The sequence below is a fragment of the Oryzias latipes genome, chromosome 24, assembly GCF_002234675.1.
Source record: "Oryzias latipes chromosome 24, ASM223467v1".
NCBI classification, from domain to species: Eukaryota; Metazoa; Chordata; class Actinopteri; order Beloniformes; family Adrianichthyidae; genus Oryzias; species Oryzias latipes.
In genome coordinates, this window is record NC_019882.2 from 19,996,341 (window position 1) to 20,020,978 (window position 24,638).

At 40.2% G+C, this 24,638-nt stretch overlaps 2 protein-coding genes across 5 annotated transcripts in view; one reads left to right on the forward strand and one right to left on the reverse strand.

Annotated features, from left to right (window-relative positions):
• Positions 1 to 1,785: 1,785 nt before the first annotated feature.
• LOC101158907 (muscarinic acetylcholine receptor M5) lies at positions 1,786 to 14,614 on the reverse strand. The gene is made up of 2 exons (XM_023952900.1): positions 13,083 to 14,614; positions 1,786 to 3,892 (listed from the first exon to the last, which is right to left on the reverse strand). The coding sequence occupies exon 2, from the start codon at positions 3,817 to 3,819 to the stop codon at positions 2,329 to 2,331; it is 1,491 nt and encodes a 496-aa protein (XP_023808668.1). The 5' UTR covers positions 3,820 to 3,892; positions 13,083 to 14,614; the 3' UTR covers positions 1,786 to 2,328.
• The window catches only part of aven (apoptosis and caspase activation inhibitor), a 32,180-nt gene continuing 12,301 nt past the window's right edge, over positions 4,760 to 24,638 (forward strand). For all 4 annotated transcript variants that reach the window (XM_011492046.3, XM_011492047.3, XM_004083973.4 and 1 more), the window contains exons 1-2: positions 4,760 to 5,054; positions 7,386 to 7,551. In XM_011492046.3, coding sequence (XP_011490348.2) covers positions 4,797 to 5,054; positions 7,386 to 7,551 — 424 coding nt within the window. In that variant the 5' untranslated portion in view covers positions 4,760 to 4,796. The remainder of the gene's footprint in view (positions 5,055 to 7,385; positions 7,552 to 24,638) is intronic.

Sequence of the window (24,638 nt, forward strand, 5' to 3'; positions counted from 1 at the left end):
GGTTCTTTTTCTAAAATTTGTGAGTGTTGTTTTCTCCCCCTGATCAATATCAATACGGCATTCATAGTCAAGTTTTACTACTCAGATAACTATAGCTGTATTTTTTGGACAGTAAGATGTACTTAAAATCATATTTTTGAGGAAATGAAAGGATTTTAAGATAATAAGGAGCGTCTTATGTGTGAATTCTAAACCTTGATGGATTGTTGGGCCATAGTGGTTATTGTTGTCAGGAGCCTGATGGAGTGATTTGTTCTGTGCTTCAACACAATGAACTGAAACTAAACAATGTTGAGAGTTATTGTCAATAAAGATTGACTTGTATCTTCTGTTGCTCTCTCTGCACAGGCTGGTTATAGCAGATTAAAGAGGAAAAGATGAAAAACAATAAAGTTCGCAAGAAAAATCAACCCCTCTGACCAATCGCCCTGCTCTTGGCTCCTCTAAGCATTCTGGGTAATTTATTAATTTATTTTGCTCAATGCACCTTTAAATAAGTTTCCTTCCTAAAGCACAGAAACTTAGTTTTATGATAGTAATTGTCAAAGTTGATAAAAAGCACTTCCTGTCATGTTTGACACTGGTTGGCGGAACCCATTTTAAGATTTGTTCAGATTCAGTTTATGTCAACAAAAACAAAGATCTATGACAAACATAACAGGAGGTAAAATTTAGGAAAAAAACAAGCTCAAAACTGGAAAGAGTCTGACATGTTTAAAAACCATATTAATCCTAATGACTTTAATGACTCTACCTGTTTTAAATGAGAATCTACCCATGTGATTAATTTATTTATTAATTGTAAGTATTAAAAATTGACAAACAAAAAAACCATTTGTGAAGCCAAATACACATTGGCCTGCTTACAGCAGTAACATGATTCAATTATTTTTTTTGTCAGTGTTTTTTTTCTTCTCACATTTTGTCTCTCATAGAACTCCATATAGTTTCATTTTGTTGCTTGATTGTGATGATAAACTCAGGAGATTTTATTTTGATATCTTCTTAACATTTCAATGCTTTTTAATTTATTGGTGTGTTTGGTATTTTAAGTGTTTGAGTAGCTTCGGAAATATGATCCACAAAAATGACTATTAAGCATGGAAAATAAACAGCAGGAATAAGCAGCTGATTATGAGCCTCTTTAGACTCGTTTGCAGCGAAACAATGAAATCCATTAATTGACAATTAGCCCACTTAGTGGTCACAGATTAAACAAAGAGAACACAGGAGTACAATTGTTTTTGTATTTGCTTGTTACTGGGTCTGTTCTGGTGGATTTACATTTAATTTCTAAAGACTAAACAGAAATGTGTTGTTATTTGTTCATGGTAAGTAGACTATATGGGAGGACAGATTACCCAAAGCAACCCCTCATATAGTCATAAAAAAAGGAATTTTAAAACAATTAAGACATAGTTTGACTCATGCTGATGGATGGGAGAAATGTTTCGCAAACCTCAGAAACAAACCGTTGGTGGCATGGAAGAAGGACAAACTACAACTTATAATGCATTTCTTGACTGTATATGAGAGCTGGAAAGAGTCAGTGTAATGTCACTCATAGAGATGTCCAGGTGCAGTGAAAGGAAGTCCATTCACTCGCCATTTTGTCGCGATATGGAAGCCGCCATGTTGGAACCAGATATCGTCAGTAAACCGTGAATAGTCTGTCAGTCTGATTTCTTGTGTCTATGGCAACCACTCCCACCAATCAGGAGTGAGCTTGTTTTAAGGCCACACCCCTACTCAGAGAGAATCTGTCAATCAAACATTTTGAACGTTTAACAAGAGAACACCTACTTTTATTGAGGCATCTGATTGGTCAGTTTATAACTTGAAAAACTTAAAACTACAGAAAAAATATGGGAAAAAATTGATTTTTAAGAACAAGAATAAGAAAGGTATCAGGGCAAGAATGATTATTCTGACAAATAGAATGATTGAGCAATATCGAAGTCTGTGGGATTTAGGTTTTTTGGATCCAGTGGGTACTTCTTGTTTGGAGCACCAGGGGCAGGAGTCCCTGAATCAAGTTCTCAAATATAGTCAATAGATGTATGTTGCCAACACAGATACATCTTTCTTTTCCTTTCACTTATTTTCCTGCTCATTACTAAAGACTTGCAATGTAGTCATAAACAAGAACTACCAGCTTCATAGTAATTGTTTTTACACCTTCAAAACTTCTTTGAAATCTTTTGAAAACTCCAAATTTGATTTTGCAACCAAGAAACTTGTAACACCTCTGCTCTTCAGCTCTGACTGTAAAGGAACTCCAGGTTCCATTGATTATTTTCACCAACAAACAGCGTGAGCCCAGAAGCTTCAGGTCACTTTGTTGTTGGGGTTTGCTCCGCTCCAGTACAGCTTGTCCTCGCCTCTCCTCCTTGCCCTCCACTGGCAGAGCAGCAGCATGCGAAAGGTCTTCTGGAAGGTCTTGTTGCACAGAGCGTAGCACATGGGGTTGATGGTGCTGTTGACGTAGCACAGCCAGTAACCCAGGTGCCACAGGGAGGTGGGAATGCAATCAGCACAGAAGGTGGAGATGAGCACCATGATGTTGTACGGTGTCCAAGTCAGGATGAATGCAAGGAGGATGGCACTCAGAGTTTGCGCAGCTTTTTTCTCCTTAACTAGGACCATCCTCTTCCTCTTGGTGATCTGGTTCTTTAGGGCAGTGTCCATGGGTTTTGAGGTGCTGGAGGAGGGGGAGGCATTTTTTTCGAGCTGCTCAGGAGGATGCGGGGCTGGGCTTGCTGGGCTTTTTCCCTTTGAGCCAGGCTTGAATTTATAAGAGATGGACTTCCTCTGGCTTTTCTTCTGAGGACTGGAAAAGTATTGATCTTCTGTGAGGTCAGGAGCCTGCCCGTTTGTACTGCTTTGTCCTTGTTGCTCTTTGAACGAGCCTTGTGGGGTGTCTTTAGAAATATGGTGCTCCTCCTCTTCTGATGATGTATAGCTGTTCAAGGAGGTGATCTGGTCAACTTTTGCCCAGCTGTCATCCGACCTGCTGGTAGTTCTGGTGGCGTTGCTTTGATTGGACGAAGACCAGGAGGCCTGGTTCTGATTCCTCCTGTCTCTGGTGAAACGAAAACAGGAGTGGATGATGGTCTTTTGGGGTTTGGTACCATCTGGAACATGACCTGTGGTGAGCCCCTGCAACTCTGCCAGATCTTTTGTCCGTTTCTGGGTCTCTTTGTAGATCCGGCAGTAGAGAATAGTCATCACAGACACGGGGAAGTAGAAAGCAGCGATGGCTGTCCCAAAGGTGATCACAGGCTCGGTCAAGAACTGGATTTGGCACTGGTCCGTTGGCACTTTCCTCTCTCCTACGAAATACTGCCAGCAGAGAATGGGTGGTGCCCAAAGCACAAACGAGATGAGCCATGCCAGGCCGATCATGATGGCAGCTCTCTTTGGTGTCCTCTTAGCTCTGTAGGTCAGCGGCCTCGTTATAGAGAAGTATCTGTCAAAGCTGATAACAAGGAGGTTCATGACAGAAGCGTTGCTTGCGACATAATCCACCGCTAGCCAGAGATCACATGCCAGGTTCCCCAAGGACCAGTAGCCCATCAGGATGTACGTGGTGTACAGGTTCATGGACAACACTCCAATAATGAGGTCTGCGAAGGCTAAACTCAGAAGATAATAGTTGTTAACAGTCTTCAGCTGGCTGTTCACCTTGAAGGACAGCATGACCAGCATGTTTCCAATGATGGTAATCAGGCTGACGATGGCCGACACCGTGGCAATGGTTATGACCTCCCAGAGGCTGTGCGTCTGCACGTGGGTACTGTTACCAGAGGAGCTGTTCATCGTGCTGCCGTACGAGTCACTGGGACAGATGAGAAGAGATGCTCTGAGGCTCCATGAGCAGCGAGGTGTCCTCCTGAAAAACAAGAAGGAGGACAGTGGTCATATTTGAGAGAGAGACATTTATTTCGGTTATGTTAAACACACAAACTCACAACGTCAACATAAACATTGAACAAAATTAACCGAAAAAGGTGTCGGGTGAAGCCAAGGCTTATTTCACCTATAAATTGATAGAACCTAAAGAAAAAAAGAAAGAAGACAAATGAACTTCTTAAAATTACTTCACTACCACAAGAGTCTCTCAGTCCAGAAGGTCTTTTTGATACATTTTGAAACTGATTTGCATTCTTCAGATCCTCAAACATTAAAAGGAGAAGATTTCCTTTAAGTGTTATTGAACAAAGCACACATTTGTCAGATCCCTCTGTGGCACCACAAAATAATACAGGTCAGACAAACTTATTTTTATTGTCATCAGAAAAAAATGTCACTTTCATGCAAAGTTTCACTGAAATTAGATAAATAAAAAATTGTTTAGATTGTTGTGTTTTTAGGATTTTTAGTTTCATATTAATGACACAGCTTTCTGGATCTTTGAACTGGGAATTTTGAAGTTTTCACACCAAATTATCTTTTTACCTCTAAAACATAATAAAACTTAAGATACACAAAAAACACCTAACAAGTATAAATGATGCTGAGAGTAAAATGGTGACTTTATGAGCACACTTTAAAATATGAAATGTCACAAATAGTATTTTGTCAGACATACATATATATATATATATATATATATATATATATATATATATATATATATATATATATATATATATATATATATATATATATATATATATATATATATATATATATAAAAGAAATTTAACAATTTTTTTTTTTTTTTTAACAATTTTTTTCCACCTTCATAAGATTCATTTTTAATTTCACATCTATACTTTTGGTCTCGAGGGACAATGTTTGATGTAACACCAAGCAGGAAACAGCCACGGGTGTCACTTTCTAAACAGTCCGTCATCGGCGAGTTCTGCATGGAGGGTAAAATGAGCAGAGGCCGAGGCGGCGGCTGGAGGAGAGGTGGACGCGGGGGCCAAGACGGCGACGGGGTTCAAGGTGATCACCGAGGCCGCGGGAAACGGGACCATCACCGGGGTCGCGGTCGCGGTCGCGGTCGTGGAGGAAGCGGTTCCGCAGCGGGCTTTCCTGCTCCAGCGGTAAGCAAGTAGCCTCTGTGTCAAACTTCACTGAAAGTTTTCAAAAATAGCGCCCTTTGCTTTAGTGGAGGAAAGCACACTGTGGTTTTTAATATTTTTGCTTTTGTGTTTTTTTACTCTTTAATTCGGCTTTCTAAAAGTTACAAAAGACTGTATCCGGTTAAAAAAAATACTTTTTTAAAATGATTTTAGAAGCAGATTTCCTCAATTCCTCTGATGTACAATTAGGACCAAGAAGTTAAATGTCTCCAGTGCACTTTAAGGAGGCAGCTGCAGTCAGATTCTTGCCTTGACATGACATTCTTGAGTTTAATTTCCAGAGGAATGCTCAGTGAAATGACACAGAGTTAGAGGAGAAACAATAGGAGCCCCTTGATTGCAATCATAGAAATACCTTGTGGTACATAGGGGCTTGATGATTGCAATCATGAATATCTCCTTTGGCGCATCCTATGTGGTGTTTGATGACTAGGAGAAAAAAAAAGAGTTTTGTGGAGGAACATGAAAAAACATCTTTCCATGCTATCAAAACGGAAATGTTCCTGCTGGTATTAGGAGACATTCATGATCATGATTCATGAGACGCTCCTTTGAATAAAGCTATTAGAGCTTTAAATTCAGGCAAGAAAAGCATTTTAAGTGGGTTTTTTAGAGTTAAAAAAATACTTTAAAACATATTAAAATATGTGTGGCAAAAAGTCTTTTTAATATCTGATTCTGAAAGTTTTCCAAGCTGAGTTTAGTCTGTAATCTTCATCATAGAAACACTTCAACTGTGAAAGACAGAATGTAAAAAAATCCCCAGGAAATCCCCATTGTTTTATTTATTTGTTAAAACTTATTTTTATAATGGAGCAGAAAATAAATATGCACTTTACTTGTAAGAACCTCTTCTTTCCTCCATTGGTTACCTGTATTAATATCACCTGTTGGAACAGGTTATCTGCAGAAAGAAACCCGTCCACACCCTTAAACAGTCAGATTGCTGCCTCTCCTCCATGACCAAAGAGCTGTCAAAGGACACCAAGAATAAAATAGTTCACTGGGATGAATCAATCCAGCATCTTGATGAGAAGACTTCAACTGTTGGAGCAAATATTGGAAAATGGAAGAAATACTAGATCACTAACAAGGTTCCCTCACCTGGAGCTCCATGAAAGATCTCAACTGGTGGGGCCCAAATGATCAAGATAAGGGTGAGCAAAGAGTCCAGAACTAAACTGGGGAACTGGTCAATGACATGTAGACAGCTGGAGCACAGTGTGTTACCATACCATTAAAACTTGTTGCTAACAAAGTGGTAATGTCACGTTGCTATGGTAACGTCACATTGCTATGGACATGAAGGTTGCCGTTGTAGCAATGCAGCTTGGTTTAGTGACTGCTAAACATTGCAGTTTTCTAACATAGCAACCTTTATGACCATAGCAGCCTCCGTTGCTATGGTAGCATTGAATCTATGAGGACGCAACCAACGTTGTCATGATGAAACCAGAATGGCACTCTTTGGAATAAACGTCACTCGCCATGTTTCGAGGTGGAAGAACGATGAGCTGCATCCCAAGAACTGCACTGTGAAGCATGGGGTTGGAAGCATCGTGATTTGGGGCTGCTTTTCTGCAAAGAGGACAAGACACCTGATCTGTATGAAGGAAGGAACAAATGGAGGCATCTATGGCCAGATTTAGGGTAACACCCTCTTTCCATCAGTGAGAGCTTTGAAGATGAAGGTTGCTATTTTTAGGCAGATAATAAAGAAACCGTCTGGTCATGACTGATTCATTAAAGGGGATTTACGGTTAAGACGGACAAAGTTGTTAGAAACACACAAGAGTTACGCCCCTTTTATGCTAACATTTACACCTGACAGTAATGATTATAAATTTACAGCAACTTAATGCTTCATGATCCTAACCCCCTTTAATCCTCCTCCTATTTCCTTAACACCCCCCCCCCCATCTCTAACATCCCTCTCTCTTCTTCCCTCCTTTTCTTTTCCATCCGGTCCAACAAAAACTAAAATAAAAATTATTAATATAAATAAAGTTTAGCCTAAATTACAAAAGGGGTTTATTCAAATATGCACCTTGTGTGTCAGAAGATTCATAACCCCCATTGTAACAGTAAAGTATGTCCAACACAAGAGACCTGCAGCTCTCATCTGTTTGCTCTGCTGTTGGACAGTACAAGTAAAAAAAAATAAAAAATAACAACACACAAGGAAACTGATTCCATCTGATTGTAGCCATTTTGGACACAGGAGCCTAACATGCAGCAGATCAACAGATCTGGTTTTAGAATTCTTTTCAGCGTTTTCCTCTTTTCTCTCAGGACCAGGATGACGGGTTTGATCTGGAGGAGGAGCGACAGGAGGTCTTCTCCAGGAGGAAGCTGGAGTCCAACTGGGATCGCTACAAGGAGTCCGAGAGGGTGGAGCAGGAGGAGGACATGCCCACTCGCAGAGGAGAGGACTACCATGTGCTGCTGGAGTCAGCAGGTAAGACGGAGGAGGAAGGAGTGAGGAAGACTCCTCTGCGTTGTGAAGCTGCTCTCTAATTAGGTGGACGTAGAGTTAGGGGCCTTTAATTGCCGTGTTTGGACGCTGCTGTCTCACTGTGGACGTTTCATTTTTTTCAGAGCCTCTTGAGGGCCGTCTCATTAGAGTGGAGCTTCATCTTGGGTGATCGCTGTTGGAATTAATTGGCTCATAAATTTCATCAAAGCAGGTTTTCTGTTGGAACGTGTTCAGTGAAGCAGGAACATTGTGGAACCAGGACCGTGTTTTTATGCTGTTCCTTGGTTTTTCTTGAGCCGCTGCAGAGCTGTGGTTGCACCTCCACCCTCTGAGCTCCCGTTGCGGCGTAAACTCCTAAGGTGCTCCTGTGAGCGCTTTCCCTTGCTCCTCTCATCTGTGTTCCACCTACATTAGTCAGCGGGAGGCTGGCGCTCTCCTGAAGAAGTGTAATGGAACGAAACGCCTCAGGAATTGATTTTCTGGGTGGTTAAGGCGGACATGAAATCAGGAATTTCCTCTTCTCACCGTTGATGGAGCTTCTGCTACATCCAAGGACGGTGTTTTTTAGGTTCCCAGCGGCCCCCGCGGCGTGTTCCAGGCGTCTCAGCCAACAGACGAGCGAGGGACAGTGAGGTTGAGAGCAGAACTACCCCTTCTGTGGGAAGGAGGGAGGAGTCAGAAGCAATAATGCCCTTTATGCCTTTAATACTGCCGATGTCGCCAGCAGACAGAAAATAACATGATCTTTTACCTATCGTAACTCTACAACAGTTTATACTATTGACGTAGTTCCAACATAGGCTGAAAGCTGGGAGCTTTGGCCTCCTAATGGTACTGAAATATCAGCGCTGAACTGCTTTTCTTTGCGACTGAATCAGCTTATTTACTTTGATCCTGTAAGCAAAACTTAATGTTAGTAAAGCGTTGCATATCAGTGCAAACGGTTAAATATTGGTGCTAAAACGATGGTGTTAAAGACCCACTGTGATGAAAATGGTGTTTTTAACATTTTTCTGTCAGACTCTTCTTGTGTTTCCTCACAGACTGTTTTTTGTCATCTTTGCTAGCTTTTTGGGGGGGGGGGCAGAGCAACTGTCGTAAGAAAATAGGGGATGGGTTTTCGACATGAGACCAAGCGACTTGACAGGCAAAAGTGAGTTGGATGTGGTGGAGAGAATCCAATAGTTTTCCAAAATTTCTCACTAGAGTAGTGCTTCTAATTGAACATAGTTTTCTATCCACATTCACAGCAAAACGAGACGTGTTTACATGTGAATCATGGGAGCTGTAGTCCTCCTCTTATCTGGTTGAAGGGATTGGCCAGAGGAAGAACAGTTACCCTGTGAGAGGATCCTCCATCCCGTTTCCCTCCAAACTTCTGACTGTTCGTCCACAGAGTTTATACTGACTCTCCATTCAAATTCACGCTAAGAATTTCTCCTCTTGATGTGGACAAAAGCATCTGCAGTCAGACTGACTCACTGCTCTCAGGCTGTTTCACCTCATCGTCACATGCATGATGGAGATGATCGCTTCCATTGCTTCTCCTTTACCATATCTATAAAATATTAAAGAAGCGCAGTTCCCGACTGTTTGGGAAAACCTGTGAAGCTCAGCCGTGGTGGGTTAACAGTGGAAATGAAGCCCCGGCAGGGAATTATGCAAACAAGCTGTTTATTTTGAGTCTGAGGTCGTGCTTTGTGGTCTCATCGATGGCTCTTATGCCGCCGCTCTTTTTGTCCCGAGTGCTTTTAGCAGCGCCTGTTGGTGCTGCGAAGTCAGAAAGCCTCGCCGCCACAGCTTTTCAAGGACAAGACCTTCGCTGTTTGGAATATTTTTAAGATTTACGAGAACGGCTGAGAAGTTGTCCTGGTTCAGACCTGTGGCCTCCACAAAGGAACGGTCAATGACGACCACAGACATGTTTGGCGTTTGATACACATTTTTTCAGATTTTATGTCTCCTCTTTTCAGGTTCTCTTTCTTTGTCATGATAAAAACTCTGTTGTTGATGTCACCTTTGACCTTTGAAAAGGGCACTCCCTTTAAAAAACTGCAGTAAAGATGTGTTTTTTGTCTAACATCTGAACTTGCCGCTGGGATTTACACTTACATGGTTGGAGTCGGTTATCAAAATTCTGGACCGTTTTTGAGAAACACAGTCCTTGCTAAGGTGAACGTGAGAAAATGTTATTTGTTGTAGCAACATAAGACACATTTATCAACTCGAGACATACAAAAACTGTAATGGTTGCTATGGTACAACATATTCACATTAGTATCATTTTGCAAATTCCCTACAAATTCTGTTACTGGGATGCCAAAAAGTGACTTGGATGTTTATTTGATCTTTTCACTCACACTGCTCTCTCGTTGTTTAGGCGTCCTTGATGTTTTTGTCAGACTGAGAGTGAAAACGCGGCCCTCCATCTGTACACATTAAAGCAAAGATCAATCCTCCTCCCCCGCAGCAGTGGTTTACCAAGGCCACTAATAGGCACCTATCAAGGCTCAATCATAATAAAACAAAGGAAATGTCATTAAAGCTTCGGTGGTTTAGCTAACCGAATTGACGAACACAAAGACGGGTTTCTAACGGAGATGGATGCTCCCAATCATCCTCTTAAGCTGTGTTTTCCGGGTGTGGCTGTGGATCCTTGATTAGTCATGAAATCCTGGCAGGTCGGAGTAATGCGGAGGAATGAGGTCAGTCCCGAACCACACAAAGGGTCAGAATTAGAAACGGAATCTTTCTAGATGCCTGGCTCGTTTCCCTGGAAGTGATGATGGAGATGCAGCCAGCAGAGGACACAGCCAGGCTAAATAAAGCTGCAGGTGCATCAGACTGCTTACGTCCTTTCACATCGCCACTTTTCACTTACGGTCATTTCGTAATTCGGTTTTCCTGCAAAGCCACTGACTTACGAGGGAGAAACAGAATGTACTCACTCTAACAGAGTAACACTTGATTAATCATCTACACCTATGGAACCTGTTCAAAAAGAGTTTTAATGCCAATTTTACAAATGTACCCTTTTTCCTAATACATTTTTTACCTTTGTGGAGTACTTCATGATAGCTTTGGGCATGTCTCATCGATATACGCATGTGCTTTATGAACTCAAATATTCAGAACATCGGCTGTGACTCTCAGCCTTAAAGTTTGGACAGTTAGTTTGATCAATTTTAGCTTCATGCAAAACGTTGACGTATATTCATTTTTTTTATCATTGAAAGTAAAGTCAAAAAGCACGAGGTCACCATTCCAACGATGTATTACCACAAGGCTTCTCTCTACACTTAATTTAGTTTTGTTTACTTTTTCACTTTTATAATATTAAGATTTTCTTTTTTCATCCTTGGAGATTAGCCAGTTTTGAGCAATTCAGTGGAATAAATCTTCTTTAATTTATTAATTCAGGTTGTATTATTGTCTTGTGACATTTATAAGAAATTGCACATTTTGTTGAGTTAAACTTTAACAAACGACTATCAAAAAACTCCATCCTTTGAATAATACCTGATTTTCATTTTCCTCATTCTATAACCATTTTCAAGATTTGATGTTAGCATTCCGCTAGCGTTCCACTTTAAGCTAAGTTTATTTTTGTCTCGTTTCTTTTAGATCATTTTTGCCTACTATTTAGCAATATTTGTTTTTCTATTTGTTTGTGTTGCTTGCTTTTGTTAAAAAATTCCGTCCGTGAAACCAGGGTTCGACTCCAGGCTGCTCCCTGTTCCCTTCTCTACCTCTGTGCCGGTTCCAAGCCCGGTTTGAGAAGGTTGCGTCAGGAAGGGCATCCGGCGTAAAACATTGCCAAGTTTACCATGCGACTTGTTCGCTGTGGCGACCCCTGATGGGAGAAGCCGAAAGAGGAAGAAGATTATTGTTATCATTATTATTATAACAGTATTTATTTGTTGGGTATTTACTTGATGAATCAGAGTTTTATCCCCCACTCTGAAATAATTAGGATGATTGTCGATGCTCCAAACGCAATTTCGTTGTACCATTTCGTTGTCTTGTGGTATTTTTCTCATGATGGACGTTTATCAAGAAAATTAAGATTCAAATTTGAGTTGCTTTTTCTTTAATTTTTTATTCAAGTCGTTGTGAATCAGGAGCAGACAATATAATAACATTTGAAAAAGCTTGTAGTTGGGTACAAACTACAAGTCTCTCTGCTCTGCTCCATTCTGATGCATCCACCTGCAGACAAATAGATCCATGTTCGTCTTTGTTTTCCTCGTCTGAGCTGGAATCTGGATCTAAATTGTTTCGGTAACTCCAATACTGCTCACCATTTTTGTTGGGCCAGTAATGTTAGGCCTGTGAGTGTGAGGGGCTGTAAGCTAACGGGAGAGAGTGTCAACAAAATGTGCCAACGGTACTCGCCACAATTCAGAGCTGAATTATTAATAAACTCCTGCCGCTCTGCAGAAACTATGTTTCAGAAAACCATACATTATTATAATTTAGGCTAAAAACGGCATACTCATACTTAAAAAAACTTTTACAATAGATTAAAAGATCATTCAAGTGTGACTTCAACACTAGAGCTGTCCCCGGTGAACAATACGCTCTTTAAATTACCGTAACTCTCTGTCCGTTTACATTATTAACTACGTTTCATTGGATTCTGAAGCTGAGAAAAGCAGCGTTGCTATTGTAAAGTGTAGCATATCAATGTAAAGCTGCTTTTCTCAGCTTCATTGGAATTACGCCATCAGAGTTATGGTAATTCAAAGAGAGTTGACGCTAGAGCTAAAGCTCTGTGTTCAAGGGTTAATTCCTTTTGCTACTTTATTCTCAAGATAACTAAGGATATTTGAATAATTATTATTTAATAATTATTCAAATGTATTAGACCTTTTAGTTTGCTATTGCTGAATTAATTTAGCTAGCAGCATTGTAGCTAGATAAGTATTTTGTCTACATAAGCATTACTCAGCTTTGCTTCATCCACTCCTTAACTAATGATTTAAATAACTGTTTTCTCCTTTTTTTTCTTTATTTTTGTTTATTTTCTTCAATTATATTTTCCCTAGGTCGCCATTCTTTGAAACTATTGTTTAAGAATTTGCAGTTGCCCGGGCTTTTATTTTGAAATACCCCTTTCGATACATAGATTTGCATTTTTCTTCATTAGATTAGACACCCGACATTGGAAAACCCTGGAAAAAGTTGTCAAGTTGTTAAGTCTGAGAAGTTTAGTGTCTGAAATGAAAGCCTCCTTTTGCTTTGCGTCGTGCTGAACACAAGGACACTCCATCAAAAGTCAACAATCTGTGCGTCAGAGTTGTGAGTACAGGGTCTGTGGTGACAGCTGATGAACACAGCTCCTCTTCATCACAACTCTTGGCTGCTTTTCACGTTCAGTTCTAAAAATGTCATCATGTTAGAATTTTTAATGTGATTTCACAGGACAGTAGAGCGGGTCAGTCTGGCAGCTGTTGATGACCACTGTCTCATTCGCTGCCATAACAGCCACATCAAACAGAATTCACACTCACCCTGTGTGGCGTCGGCCAAACACGGCGCCCTCTCCGCCTCACAGCGCCTCACAGCGTCCTTCGCTCTGTGCCCCTCCTCTCCAGCGACGTGAAAAACACTCTCTTCAAACACAGGTAGGTCATGGCAGAGCCTATTATGCTCCGCGGTTTGCGATGAGTGAGGCTCTCGCATCAGGAGAAGTTTGTCAGCGGCGTGGCTTCCTGCTGCTCCTGAGAGCTCCAGCTTTCTGAGAGAAGATGAGGAGCAGAACAGCCGGCCTGGGTCGCCGTCAGACTGCTCCTCCTTCCAAGTGGTCAGGTAGACGTTCACTAAAGATGAAAGGAAAGTTTTAGTAAGTCCACAGTCGAGAAGGTGAAGGGAAGCGCTCCTTTAATCCTCGCCTACATCCCCAGCAGCCGTAATCAGGACATCACACAGACGGAAGCCTCACGCTGCCTCTGAGTCCTGAAGAACATTTAACAAGAGGTGAAGGAGGTGGAGGAGTGGGATGAAGCTCAGGGGGAGGAGCAGCATGAGGAGGAGGAGGAGGAGGAGGCACGTTTGAGGACAGCAGCGCAGCAGACCTGCTTGCTCTCATCAGAGAGGAAAACTGCTTGCTCCTCAATCAGCCACATGTGTCCCACTTCACGGTGACTTGGTTGGTAATCCGGGGCGCATTTGAGCGTACCAACTCTTCAGAGGCAGAGGGTGTGAGAGTTGGAGCAGTGACTGAAGATTTCAGATTGCTCTCAGCGGCGTGGTCCCCGTTGGGATGAGTTTCCTCGTGTTCCTCGTTATCTTTTTTTTTTTTTTTAACCTCCACTGTGGAGATGAACCTCTGCAGCAGAAAAAGAAAAAAAACGTGTTTTTCCTTACATCATGCGTGGAGAACAAACATCAAGAGCACGGGCTGCGAGGATATGAGTCATGCATTCTGCTTAACTTCCAGGCCTCAACCAAAAATATCAAAGAAAGCTCTTACAGCATCGCATTGATCCAGATAAAGCTGCAGAGAGCCTCAAAGTACTTCAGCATATCCGGGAGCATCTGGTTGACTCCTGTTGACACAATGAGACCAGCGACATCACGCCATGCACAGCGTGCTGTCAGCACCTCTGACACTTGAGTTGATATAAAGCACTATCCTTGGGATGAGTCAAGAACTAGCTTTGTCCAGCTGGAGGTCAATTTTGGGCTCATCTATTGGCAGGGTCGGCCAGAATGTATTATGTTGAACTAAGTTACGTTTCTTATCTTGAGCTTCAAAGCGGATGCAAATACTTTAGAAAGTGACCTGTTTTTAGACTTCACAATAACAGAAATATGTTGTGGCTGAAATCTGTAAAGACAGAAAAGTACATTAAGGTAGAACAAGTCATGAGGGACCCAACCAATCTTATCATATTTCGTTTTCAAGCTCCCAAACTTAATTCTAATTCTAACTCCTACAAAGTTTCACTTTGCTTAAGCCCATGTCTTTTACCGAACCCCATTTATTCATTTCAAGTCCCTATATTTTTTCTCTGCTTTGACCAATAAAAGACCCATTACAATAAAAATGGTGCTTTAAACATTCTTGTAGCATTTTCTCATAATGGAGAACATATTTGAAGAAAATTAAGATTAAAACTGTGTTTCTGAGTATTTTTTTATTCAATTCGTGGTGAGTCAGGAAAATCAGATGAAAATGCTGTTTGAAAAAGCTTATAGTTGTTACTAAGTACAATTGGCGAGCCACACGCTCCCCGCTCTGCTCCATTCTGATCATCCACTGTCAGACAAATGGATCCATGAACGTCTTAGTTTTCCTCCTGGAATCTGGATCTAAACTGTTACGGCTGGATAGCTCCAATACATATTTAAAAGACACTGGGAATGCTTTAACAATAGATCAAAAGATGATCAGGGTGGAACTTTAATAACGCAAGCTTAAGTATATATTTTTAGATGGTAAATCAATACAGTGAAAGATGACTAAAACCACTGATCTTCAGGCAACCAACAGCGGAAACTAATGTTCTTAAAGAGCAGATTGTGTTGAACTAAAGTACTCTGCATATTACACATTAAAAAAGCAGTCAGTATATGAAATATTTTTACAACTCTTTCTGAAAATCCAGAGGCAGGGTTGTGCCACAACCTGAGAATGCTATTGTTCCTTTGACAAAAGCAGGACGTCATGATGTTATTTACCTGATCTATTGATGGTTTAAATATTAGGAGACCATAAAAACCAGACTATATAAAATATTGATAAAGACAGAGAGTGAAGTCCTTTCTTGTGTATGGTCTGAGGAACGGCAACTGTGGGCATTTTCCTCCAGAAGCTGAGTGGAGCCATCTGGAGCCTCCTAACACTGCGTTTCCAATAAACCTTCTGTTAAATTTTGACTTTTTTCAGAAGTTAAGTTAAATATTTATTGTCATTTATCTTGCTGAAAAGTACAGGTATGTTAAAACCTCTGTATGTTTAAAAAATACAGATGTAAAAACTGTGTAATAAAATAATTAAGATTGTAATTCATGAATGTTTTTGATAACTGCGCGATTGACTTTTTAGATTGTAATATCTATTTTGCAGGAAAGAAACTGTCTGATGGACATTACCCCCTTTTCTTCACAAATAGTTTTAGACTTCTGTTTCCAGTTGAAACAAAAACATTACATATTGTACTTAAAGTGAAACTGTAAGTTTACTAGTGTTTTGAAATGTAATGTACTGTACTGTAAAACAACACAGAAAACACTGTCTTCTTTTTTATATACATAAAGCTTTGTGTTCATAAAATAATACAGTAAAGGACAGTTTAACACAGAAACAATGAACTGTAAATCTACTGGGATGGATTGTAATTATAGAAAACTGTAAGGTGCTGTAAAATAATCTACAGTACCTGATTGTAAATATTTTATAGTACGCTGGCAAAACTGCTGCCTTCAAAATACTGTAAATTTACAAAGAATCTTTACAGTGTATGAAGTATTAAAATACTTACATAAAAGGATACATAAAGGACAAGTGTCATGGTAGTCTTACAATTATAACTGTGTTAATTCAGCAAAAACTGCAATATTGTTCAGTGAAAAAAAGACAGAACAGTTCTTAAGTGCAGTACAGGGCTGAACTTGACCAAAGAAATTCTTTGTCAACTAAAAACATGTCAGCTATATTTGAAAATACAGGAATTCATACACAGTCATACATGGTCCATCCATATCCATATCCAAAAAAATGTGAGTTGCAAAATGTGATTTGGAGCTTCTTTAACTCTAAAAAGAATGACTTATTTCAGTAAACATAGAAGAAATAGGATAATCCCATTAGTTTGCTCAGAAATGTTATTTAAAACACATGAATAAATATATAGAAATAGATTGTCCTTTAATATATTGCTATATAGTTTTAATATGAGTTAGTTTCATGTATTGCAACATAAATTCTAGTATTTTGCTATATATTTTTGTAAAGGCAGAAATGTATTTGAAAATATGTGAATGAATATATAGAAATAGGTTGTCCATATTGCTAAATGTTTTTAAATGTATAAGTAATTTTCACATATGTTGATTTGGATTACTTGCAACATAAATTTGAGTATATTGCAATATATTTTGTATTTGTAAGGGTTTGGACTCCAACTGATGTTAACACATCAACAAGTTGAGAGCCGAAGCTGAGTCTTTGATTTGTTTAAAGGACCCAAATATTCACCAAAGTTCCGATATTTGAACTCTGGAAACAAAGCTTTGCACACCAATAATTTTGGGACATCACACAAAGCACCCCAGCCCCTAACTGCTAAAAAACTATTTAGTGCAGCACTTTGTAGTGCCCTGAATTTTAAATTCAATTCGGACACCATGCTCACTACTTTCATTTTTATTTTTTTTAATCGATGGATATGACGTAATCGATTTCATGAAGGTAAAATCTAATTATTATGAGCGTTTTGTGGTGATTATTTATGAGCCCACTGTCTTCTGAAGATAAAAACCTTCATGATTTATTAAAAATATAAATTTAAACACATTTTTTAAGGAAAATAATGTTCCTATAAAATAAATAATGTGGTCTATATTCGCCGATCTAGTGAACACCGATGCACACTGGTTTTTCTCAGAGACTTCTGGGATATTTCTAGGGCTCTCGATTTGGGAATGATAGATTCCGACAGCACTAAAAAATGGTGAATGCACTATATTAGTGCACTATGTAGGGGTTAGGGTAGGAATTCGGACATAGCTTTTGACATGCGTGATCATTTTTGACACTGCCATGCTGCCAAAAACGCACTGCAACTAGAGAATTACGCCGCAGGACCTTTCGCCGTCCGTGTACATCATCTTGTCTTGAAACTGGACAACCGTGACACTTGGAATTCCATTCGGTGTGAACACTGAGCGGAACAGTCCAACCCGGGACAGTCCAGTATGGTCTTTTGAGTCCTTTCATTTTAAAATGGAGCCATTAAGCCAGACTATACCGTACTCGTTGTAGGTCTATAGAAAATGGAATGGACCGGTTGGGGCAGAGCTACAGTTGAAACCCGCTGATTGGTGGAAGGTCATTATAACAAAAGAGAGCGCCAAAGTAACGCCAGCATATTCCTGTTTGCTACCCGTAATCTTTTCTCAAACAAAATGAAATGACTTGTATATACAAAGTATCAAAAGCTTAGTAGAAACTACTTGATGATCTTCATGTTGTCGCATCCTCAGTGACAGTCCAACTTTGAGTGGAAACGCTCACCTGAATTCCCTGGACCATTCCAAACTGGACTGGACTGGACTATACTGGACCGGACTGCTCAGTGGAAACGAGGTTTAGATTCTCTTTTTAACTTTTATACTTTTCTGCTTTATTGCAACCAACCCAGCCAAACTAAAAATGGATTCTGCGGTAATTGAAATCCGACTAAAACCAAGGCCTGTGGTCTCACGGCATGTAGAGCAAAACCGTTTAATGGAAATGCAGTTTGAGTCCACACTTAAGGACCAGATTATGCTGGTTTTTCTGGCTTGTTTGAAATTTAGAAATAACTGTAAAGATTTTAACTTCTCTTTTTTTTAACTTTCAGTCATATCCACGCCAGACTGAAGTAGACCAAATAACTTGTGTTTTGATATGAGCTCACAGCATCGTACAGCTTTCTTAACCGGCCCGGATTTAGCCACCCCCATTACGGGGTGCAGGCATAGACTGAAATAGGAACTGGACAGACTAATAACCGTCTCCTCTGTCGCGTTCCAAGCAGGAGGTACCCTCTAACTCCAAGAAACCAAAATCCCATAGACTTCTATAGAAACATAAACACGAAAATTACTTTATCTATTAGTCAGAATAATCATTCTTGCTCTCATACCTTTTTCTTAACATTTTCATTCTAATTCAATTTTTTTGGTGATATTTTTTCTTTATCACAAGTTATTCAACCTATGAACTGACCAATCAGATGCCTCAGTAAAAGCATGTGGTACCCGCTGGCTGAGCCACTTTCAGTGGAAAGGATGTTTACTTCGAACAAGCTTGCTCTTGATTAGTTGCCTTAGAAATGTGACTTAAACCGACTCGGACCAATCACTGTTAACTAGCTCCAAATTGCGGCACCCATAAAAATGAACTGAACTGAATTGGCTTCGTTTCGCTGAAGCAGGAGGTAAGCCATTTCCTATGGGTGACGTCACACCCAGCTGTGTCCATCTCTACAAACAGTCAATGGGTGAAGGTAGAATATCAGATGGTGGAGTTTGAGCTGTCATATCATGCTATCATGAAATCAGTTTATCTTTCTATATACCTTATCTTCTCCTTGGATCTATTTGATATGTAAAATACGTTTTATGTTTAATGCTCTTCCTGACACTACCTTTTGCATTTCCCTAGCTTGGGACCGGCACAAGCAAGACACTGGTCTTTGCCCCGTTGAGGCTGTATTTATCTTTTGATTTATTTATCTTTTTTACTTTTCATGTCTGCCTTTTGTCCGTCCATCCTTCCGTGTATTTAAATTCAATTTTAATTTTTTTCCTTTGTGTTTTGGGTTAATAGTTAATAGTTGTGGATTTTTTTCAGGCTATAACGTTCGGGGGGCAGTCATGGCATTTGTGGGGGCATTGCCCTCCCCATTGCTCATGCCTACTAAAAGCAAAATGAGCATTCCAATGGACTTCAATATAGGAACAAAAAGAGCTGTGCAGCATCTGTTTTCTAACTAGTTTTCTCTTTTTGTTTCACAGAAACGTCAAACTTTGTGATTTGAAATCTAGAGTTATCTGTGTACCTGTTTCATGAAATGATGGACTATTCAGTAGATCTTTGTACAAAGATGTCACAGTAACATTATGCAATAACCTTTATATGCCACAAGCTGAGACGGTTATTTCAAAAAGAGTGTGTTATAAAAAGAAAAAAACAAATCGGTCATTTAATGATGTGCTTCTGTGCCTCAATTAAAGATAATTGCTCAGCGTGCTTCACACCTCCCACGCCGTGTTGACGGTTTGGTGGTAAAAAACAATAGCAGAACTGATGATGGTACATGAAGCTTTTTGCCAGATGCATGGTTTCATCCTTCTGTCTGAACATGTTTCCTTTTGATATCAAGTCAGGCTGCTCATTATCTGTGGCATTCCAAGCCTAACATTTGTCATCAGTCAAATGGTCTTTCGCTCCACACAGTGGGCTCTGTAAATAGACCCTGCTGACATTAGCAGATGACCCCAGCTTCAAGCAGCATCTGACTGTGCTGTTGCGGCTCCAGATTACTTTTATGATAATCCCCTTGATGTGGAGAATAAGTGCAACCCAATTATGAGAAGGATAAACACTTGATTGAAGTCTATAGAGGTGCTTTGCAACCTGCCCCCATATCTATTATTGCTTTTCAGTCTCCAGTCCTTTGAATTTGAAGATGGATGAAACCTCAGTCTGAAGCTGATACAAAACACTGATCAGTACAGCAGTCAAACTTTGAGGGCACACTTTGAAAAGCTGAACTCTGTGTTTTTCACGATGAGTTTGGAGTTGCAGTAAGATTTTTAAACAACTAATGAAGTATGGAGACTGATTAGTTAATTCATTTGAACCCCTGTTGCTAGCACATTTCTTACTAGGATATTGTGAAGATTTAATACACAAATTGTTTGCAATTGTTCAACAAGACGATGTAACGTACAATCTGAACATATTAGTAATGTGGGCATGCTTCACAAAAAACCCTTTGTTGCAAAGAAAACCCAAAATAGAGCTATGCTATGCTATGGAGATAAGGCTGCCATTTTGAAAAAATTGTTTTTTCCTTCAATTTATCACATGTGATCGGAACAGGGTGAGTTGGGAAGAGGTATATAATAAAGCATTTAGCCAATCAGCCCAGGTTAAAGGGGGATTATTTTGGAACCACTGTCTAAATAAGTTTTTCTTTAGACTCAAGTGAACTAAAGTTCTTTTAATATTTGTTGTAACAACATGCCAACCCATTCATGCCTGCTGTCAACAGAAAAAAGTGTTTGGAAACCATTTTTAACCATTTAGGTCCAAGTATGCCATTCCAACATCTAGACGCTGAATTTCAAAACTTATTTCAGATTCAAATACAAATAATTTATTGTTTTAATCCAAAATAGATTCCATCCATCCATCCATCCATCCATCCATCCATCCATCCATCCATCCATCCATCCATCATTTCATCCCTCCCTCCCTCCCTCCCTCCCTCCCTCCATTCTCCGCTTATCCGGGTCATGGGGGCAGCAGTCTAAGCAAAGATGCCCAGACTTCCCTGGCCCCGGCCACTTCCTCCAGCTCCTCTGGTGGGACCCCGAGGCGTTCCCAGGCCAGCCTAGAGGTGTAGTCTCCCCAGCGGGTCCTGAGTCTTCCCCGGGGCCTCCGCCCAGTGGGACATGCCCGGAACACCTCTCTAGGGAGGCGTCCAGGAAGCATGACAGCGTCCTGGACGCCGATGCCTGAGCCACCTCAACTGGCTCATCTCGATGTGGAGATTTGATTCAATTATTTAAAAAAAAAAAAACTTTTTTAAGTGGTAGCAAATGTTTTGTTCACCCGTGGACATTTTGTACGAAAAATTTGTTATAGCGTTTTAGGTTTAAATGAAGGTGTAAAAACACCTGAACTGTTTTTTAAATTGATTATTTTTTATTTTATTTTTTTTAAATATTTCTTTTAAGTAACACATTTTTGTGTTTATGGTCTACATAAACCAGTTAGATTATATAAGTGAGGTTTGGGGACAACCGTGCACATTTGTGTGCACATGTTCATAGTGTAGCCTTAGCGCGTTTGCTCAAGTGTGTTTGTGTTCACCTGTGCATGAAAGCCCCCTCCACCCTCTTACATAACTCTACATTTCTTAATGCTATGACAGGACTCACATTAGAGTGTATCTACACTTACTTCAAAATCCTGGTATAGAAACCTGCACTGCTGGTCAGAATTCAAGAAGAAACCACAACCAATCTGTTGGTGATTATTGCAGAACTCTTCACAAAAAAACAGTTAAACAAAAAAAAGACTGCTGTTTTCTAGGACATAGTTTCTGCAGAGCAGCAGGAGCTCATTAGAAATTCACCTCTGAGTTACCGGGGGGAACTGTTGGCCAAAGTCGGGCTTCTCTAATTTCCCATCATCCTTTTGTTTACTATCTCTCCCACTAGCTTACAGCCCCTCACACCTCCAGCTAACATTAGCAGTGCAACAAAAATGGCGGGCAGTACTGGAGCTATCCAGCAGTACAGTTTAGATCCAGATTCCAGCTCAGACAAAGACGTACACGGATCTATTTGTCTGTAAGATGATGCATCAGAATGGAGCGGAGCAGAGAGACTTTGCCTCAAACAGGCAAACGTGTCACAGCTGATTGATGCACTGCAGCAGGAGACTTGGTGCTTTTGTTTTAAACACCCTTTCAGCCCTCTGCATCTCAGAAACTGAAATAAAGTCCGGCGAGGATGATAACAAGGAAGGAGCTCTGCCTCTCTTTATCAGATGATTAATTAGATGGATGAGTTCTGAAGGAAGAAGTGTCCAGCCTCTCACCTCCAAACGAGCTCCGTGCCAGAAAAGTCCACATGCACTAATGAGAGGCAGGCCTCCAGTGGTTTGGAGCTCTCCTGATACGACTTTGACACAAACACAGCCATGCAGAGTAACCATTAAAAGTTTAGAGTAAATACCTTCGGCCGTCTTTGGCGTCTCGCCTGGTTTGCTCCAGATTTTAATTGCAATTAGCATCGACAGTGATTTATCGACGCATGGCGGGTTTCAACGCATGTCACGCTGGGCTAATTGGTTTGGTTAAAAAGGCGTGACAGGAGGCACGTTGGCGGTGCCGCGGCTCACAGGAAGAAGATCAGCTTCATCGATCGCAACAGGAAATTTCTTTCCACCATCTTTGCTCTATGTTTTCAAAAGTCTGAGCGTCTGTTTTCCTTCTGCCTTCTACGGTCCTTTCCTCTTTCTTCTTTTCTTTGTTCTTTTTGGTCAACCAAACCCTTGGCTTTGTCCTGATGTTAGCACCACTCATCTGCTGAAGTTTCTGTCCGAGCTGCCTTGCTTTTCCTCTCAGGTTGGAAATTTAACAGTAGCTGAATAGAGAAATAATGAACAAAAGACGGAATACTTCTGCGCAAGTGAAAGACAGATGAAGATGTTTGGTTCCATTCGTTTCCTGCTATTAAACTAGGATGAAATGTTCTCAATACTTCAGAGCACATGTCTGTTCAATCATGAAATGACAACACTGTGGAAACAACTTATTTTTATTTTACTTTGAAAGTTTAGTCAGGTTGGTGTGTAAATGGAGTTGTTCTATAAACATTCCAACATGATTCCTTTCACTCTAGACTTCTCTGAAGTCCAGCTTTAAAAGGGACTTGGCTGTTTTGAAAGGCTGGAGGCTCTGCAAACCAGTGGTCCCCAACGCCCCGAACCAGTCTGTACCAGATCTGGTACACAAAAAACACAATTTACATTATTTCTATTTTAATATCTTATTCTGAAGGAAGTCTTATTTTGTTAAACTACCAGATCTTCTCCTCCACATCTATCTTTGATTCTCTCTTGACTCATGTCCAAATTTTTTTTTTGTGTGTATTCAGACTGGACACATTTGGTTTGCTTTAAGTGAACCAGAGTTCGTTTCCCCAATAATCCAGAACAAATTTTCAGTCTGAATTCACTCCAGTGGACCCTGGTCCAGGACCAGGAACCTCTCTCTGACTAATCTTCTGAGGTGGACTTGGTTCATTTCCAATTGGACTGAGCTTCGGTTCACTCTGGGGTTCTTCAGTCTGAATACATCCGTCTTTGGAGCTGAACAACTGAACCAAAAGGGCCACCGTAGCCGACGTAAACGGAGTAGAACTGTAGGAACAGATGAACCGCAGAAAACAAACAGAAAGAAAGTCAAACTGTTTATTTGTTAAAATGTTTATTTTAACACAGCTGAAAACGCATGTTTTATGCTTTTCTGTGTCTCATTATGTGGGATGCGCTGCTGTTATGTCCCCCTAAAAGCTACCTTGTAGTTCCTTTACAGAATTCTCTTCAAAACAATGTCAGAACGCCACAACAATGAGACACAGCAACTCATTGAAATGTGATTGGATGAATTCAGGCTCATTAAAAGTACTTTTAACGTGACACAAATCACTTTTTACTGTTTTCTTTACAATCCATTTGTCATAAACACTTAATCAGCTTACCTTCTTAGACGGCTTCTTGTCAGTAACGGCCTTGCATTATGCCTGTACTGGACCACAAAAGTGAGTAAAAAGTGTTGAGCCTGACGTTGATACAGACGTTTACTAAGATTCAAAGATTTTTATGGTTATTGTATTTCTACAGCGAAATTCTGTTGAGAAGAAGTAAACGTCAAATAATAAAAACCAATATAAAAATCTGAAAATACGTTAAGAAGTTTTAAATAAAAATATAATAATAAACAGCTTTATTTCACATTCAGTAGTGTGTAAGTTTGGGCCATACCAACAAGGACTGCAAAGCGCAGGACTTCCATAATCTCTGTCTCTAGTTGCTTTGCCCCTTCCTCAGGAAGGGAAGACCTCTTTAGTCATGTGGTTTTGGCTACTAGCTTTGGTTCAAATTAGGAAAGTCCTCATGTCGGCCTTCTGAACCCAAGGTTCAGAGCTCATCATGGACCAAATTTAGGGGACTGGGTCTGAATACACCCTTAAATACATTTGTTACCTTCTTAAAGGGTCTACTCAAACTACTAAATTGAAAGCTCCAAACTAAGAAAGTTTAAAAAAAAAAACGTCTCTGTAAGGTTTCTTTGTACAAAAAAGACATTTAAAGAAAATACCAGGAGTCTTTTCTGGAAATATGAATTAACTGCATTAGATAATTTCAATGGTTTTTGTGTTTAGCCTGCTATGCATAAAGCCTTAATCACATTCACCCGTATCTGAGGTTGATCCGGACAGTTACTGCAGGTTTTGGGTCGTCTGGGCCTGAGGAGGGTCCTAGAGAAGAGTGGCTGCATCTTAAGGGGAGCGCACTCGTTTCTTGCATTTCCCTTGAAGCTTGAAGCCATCTT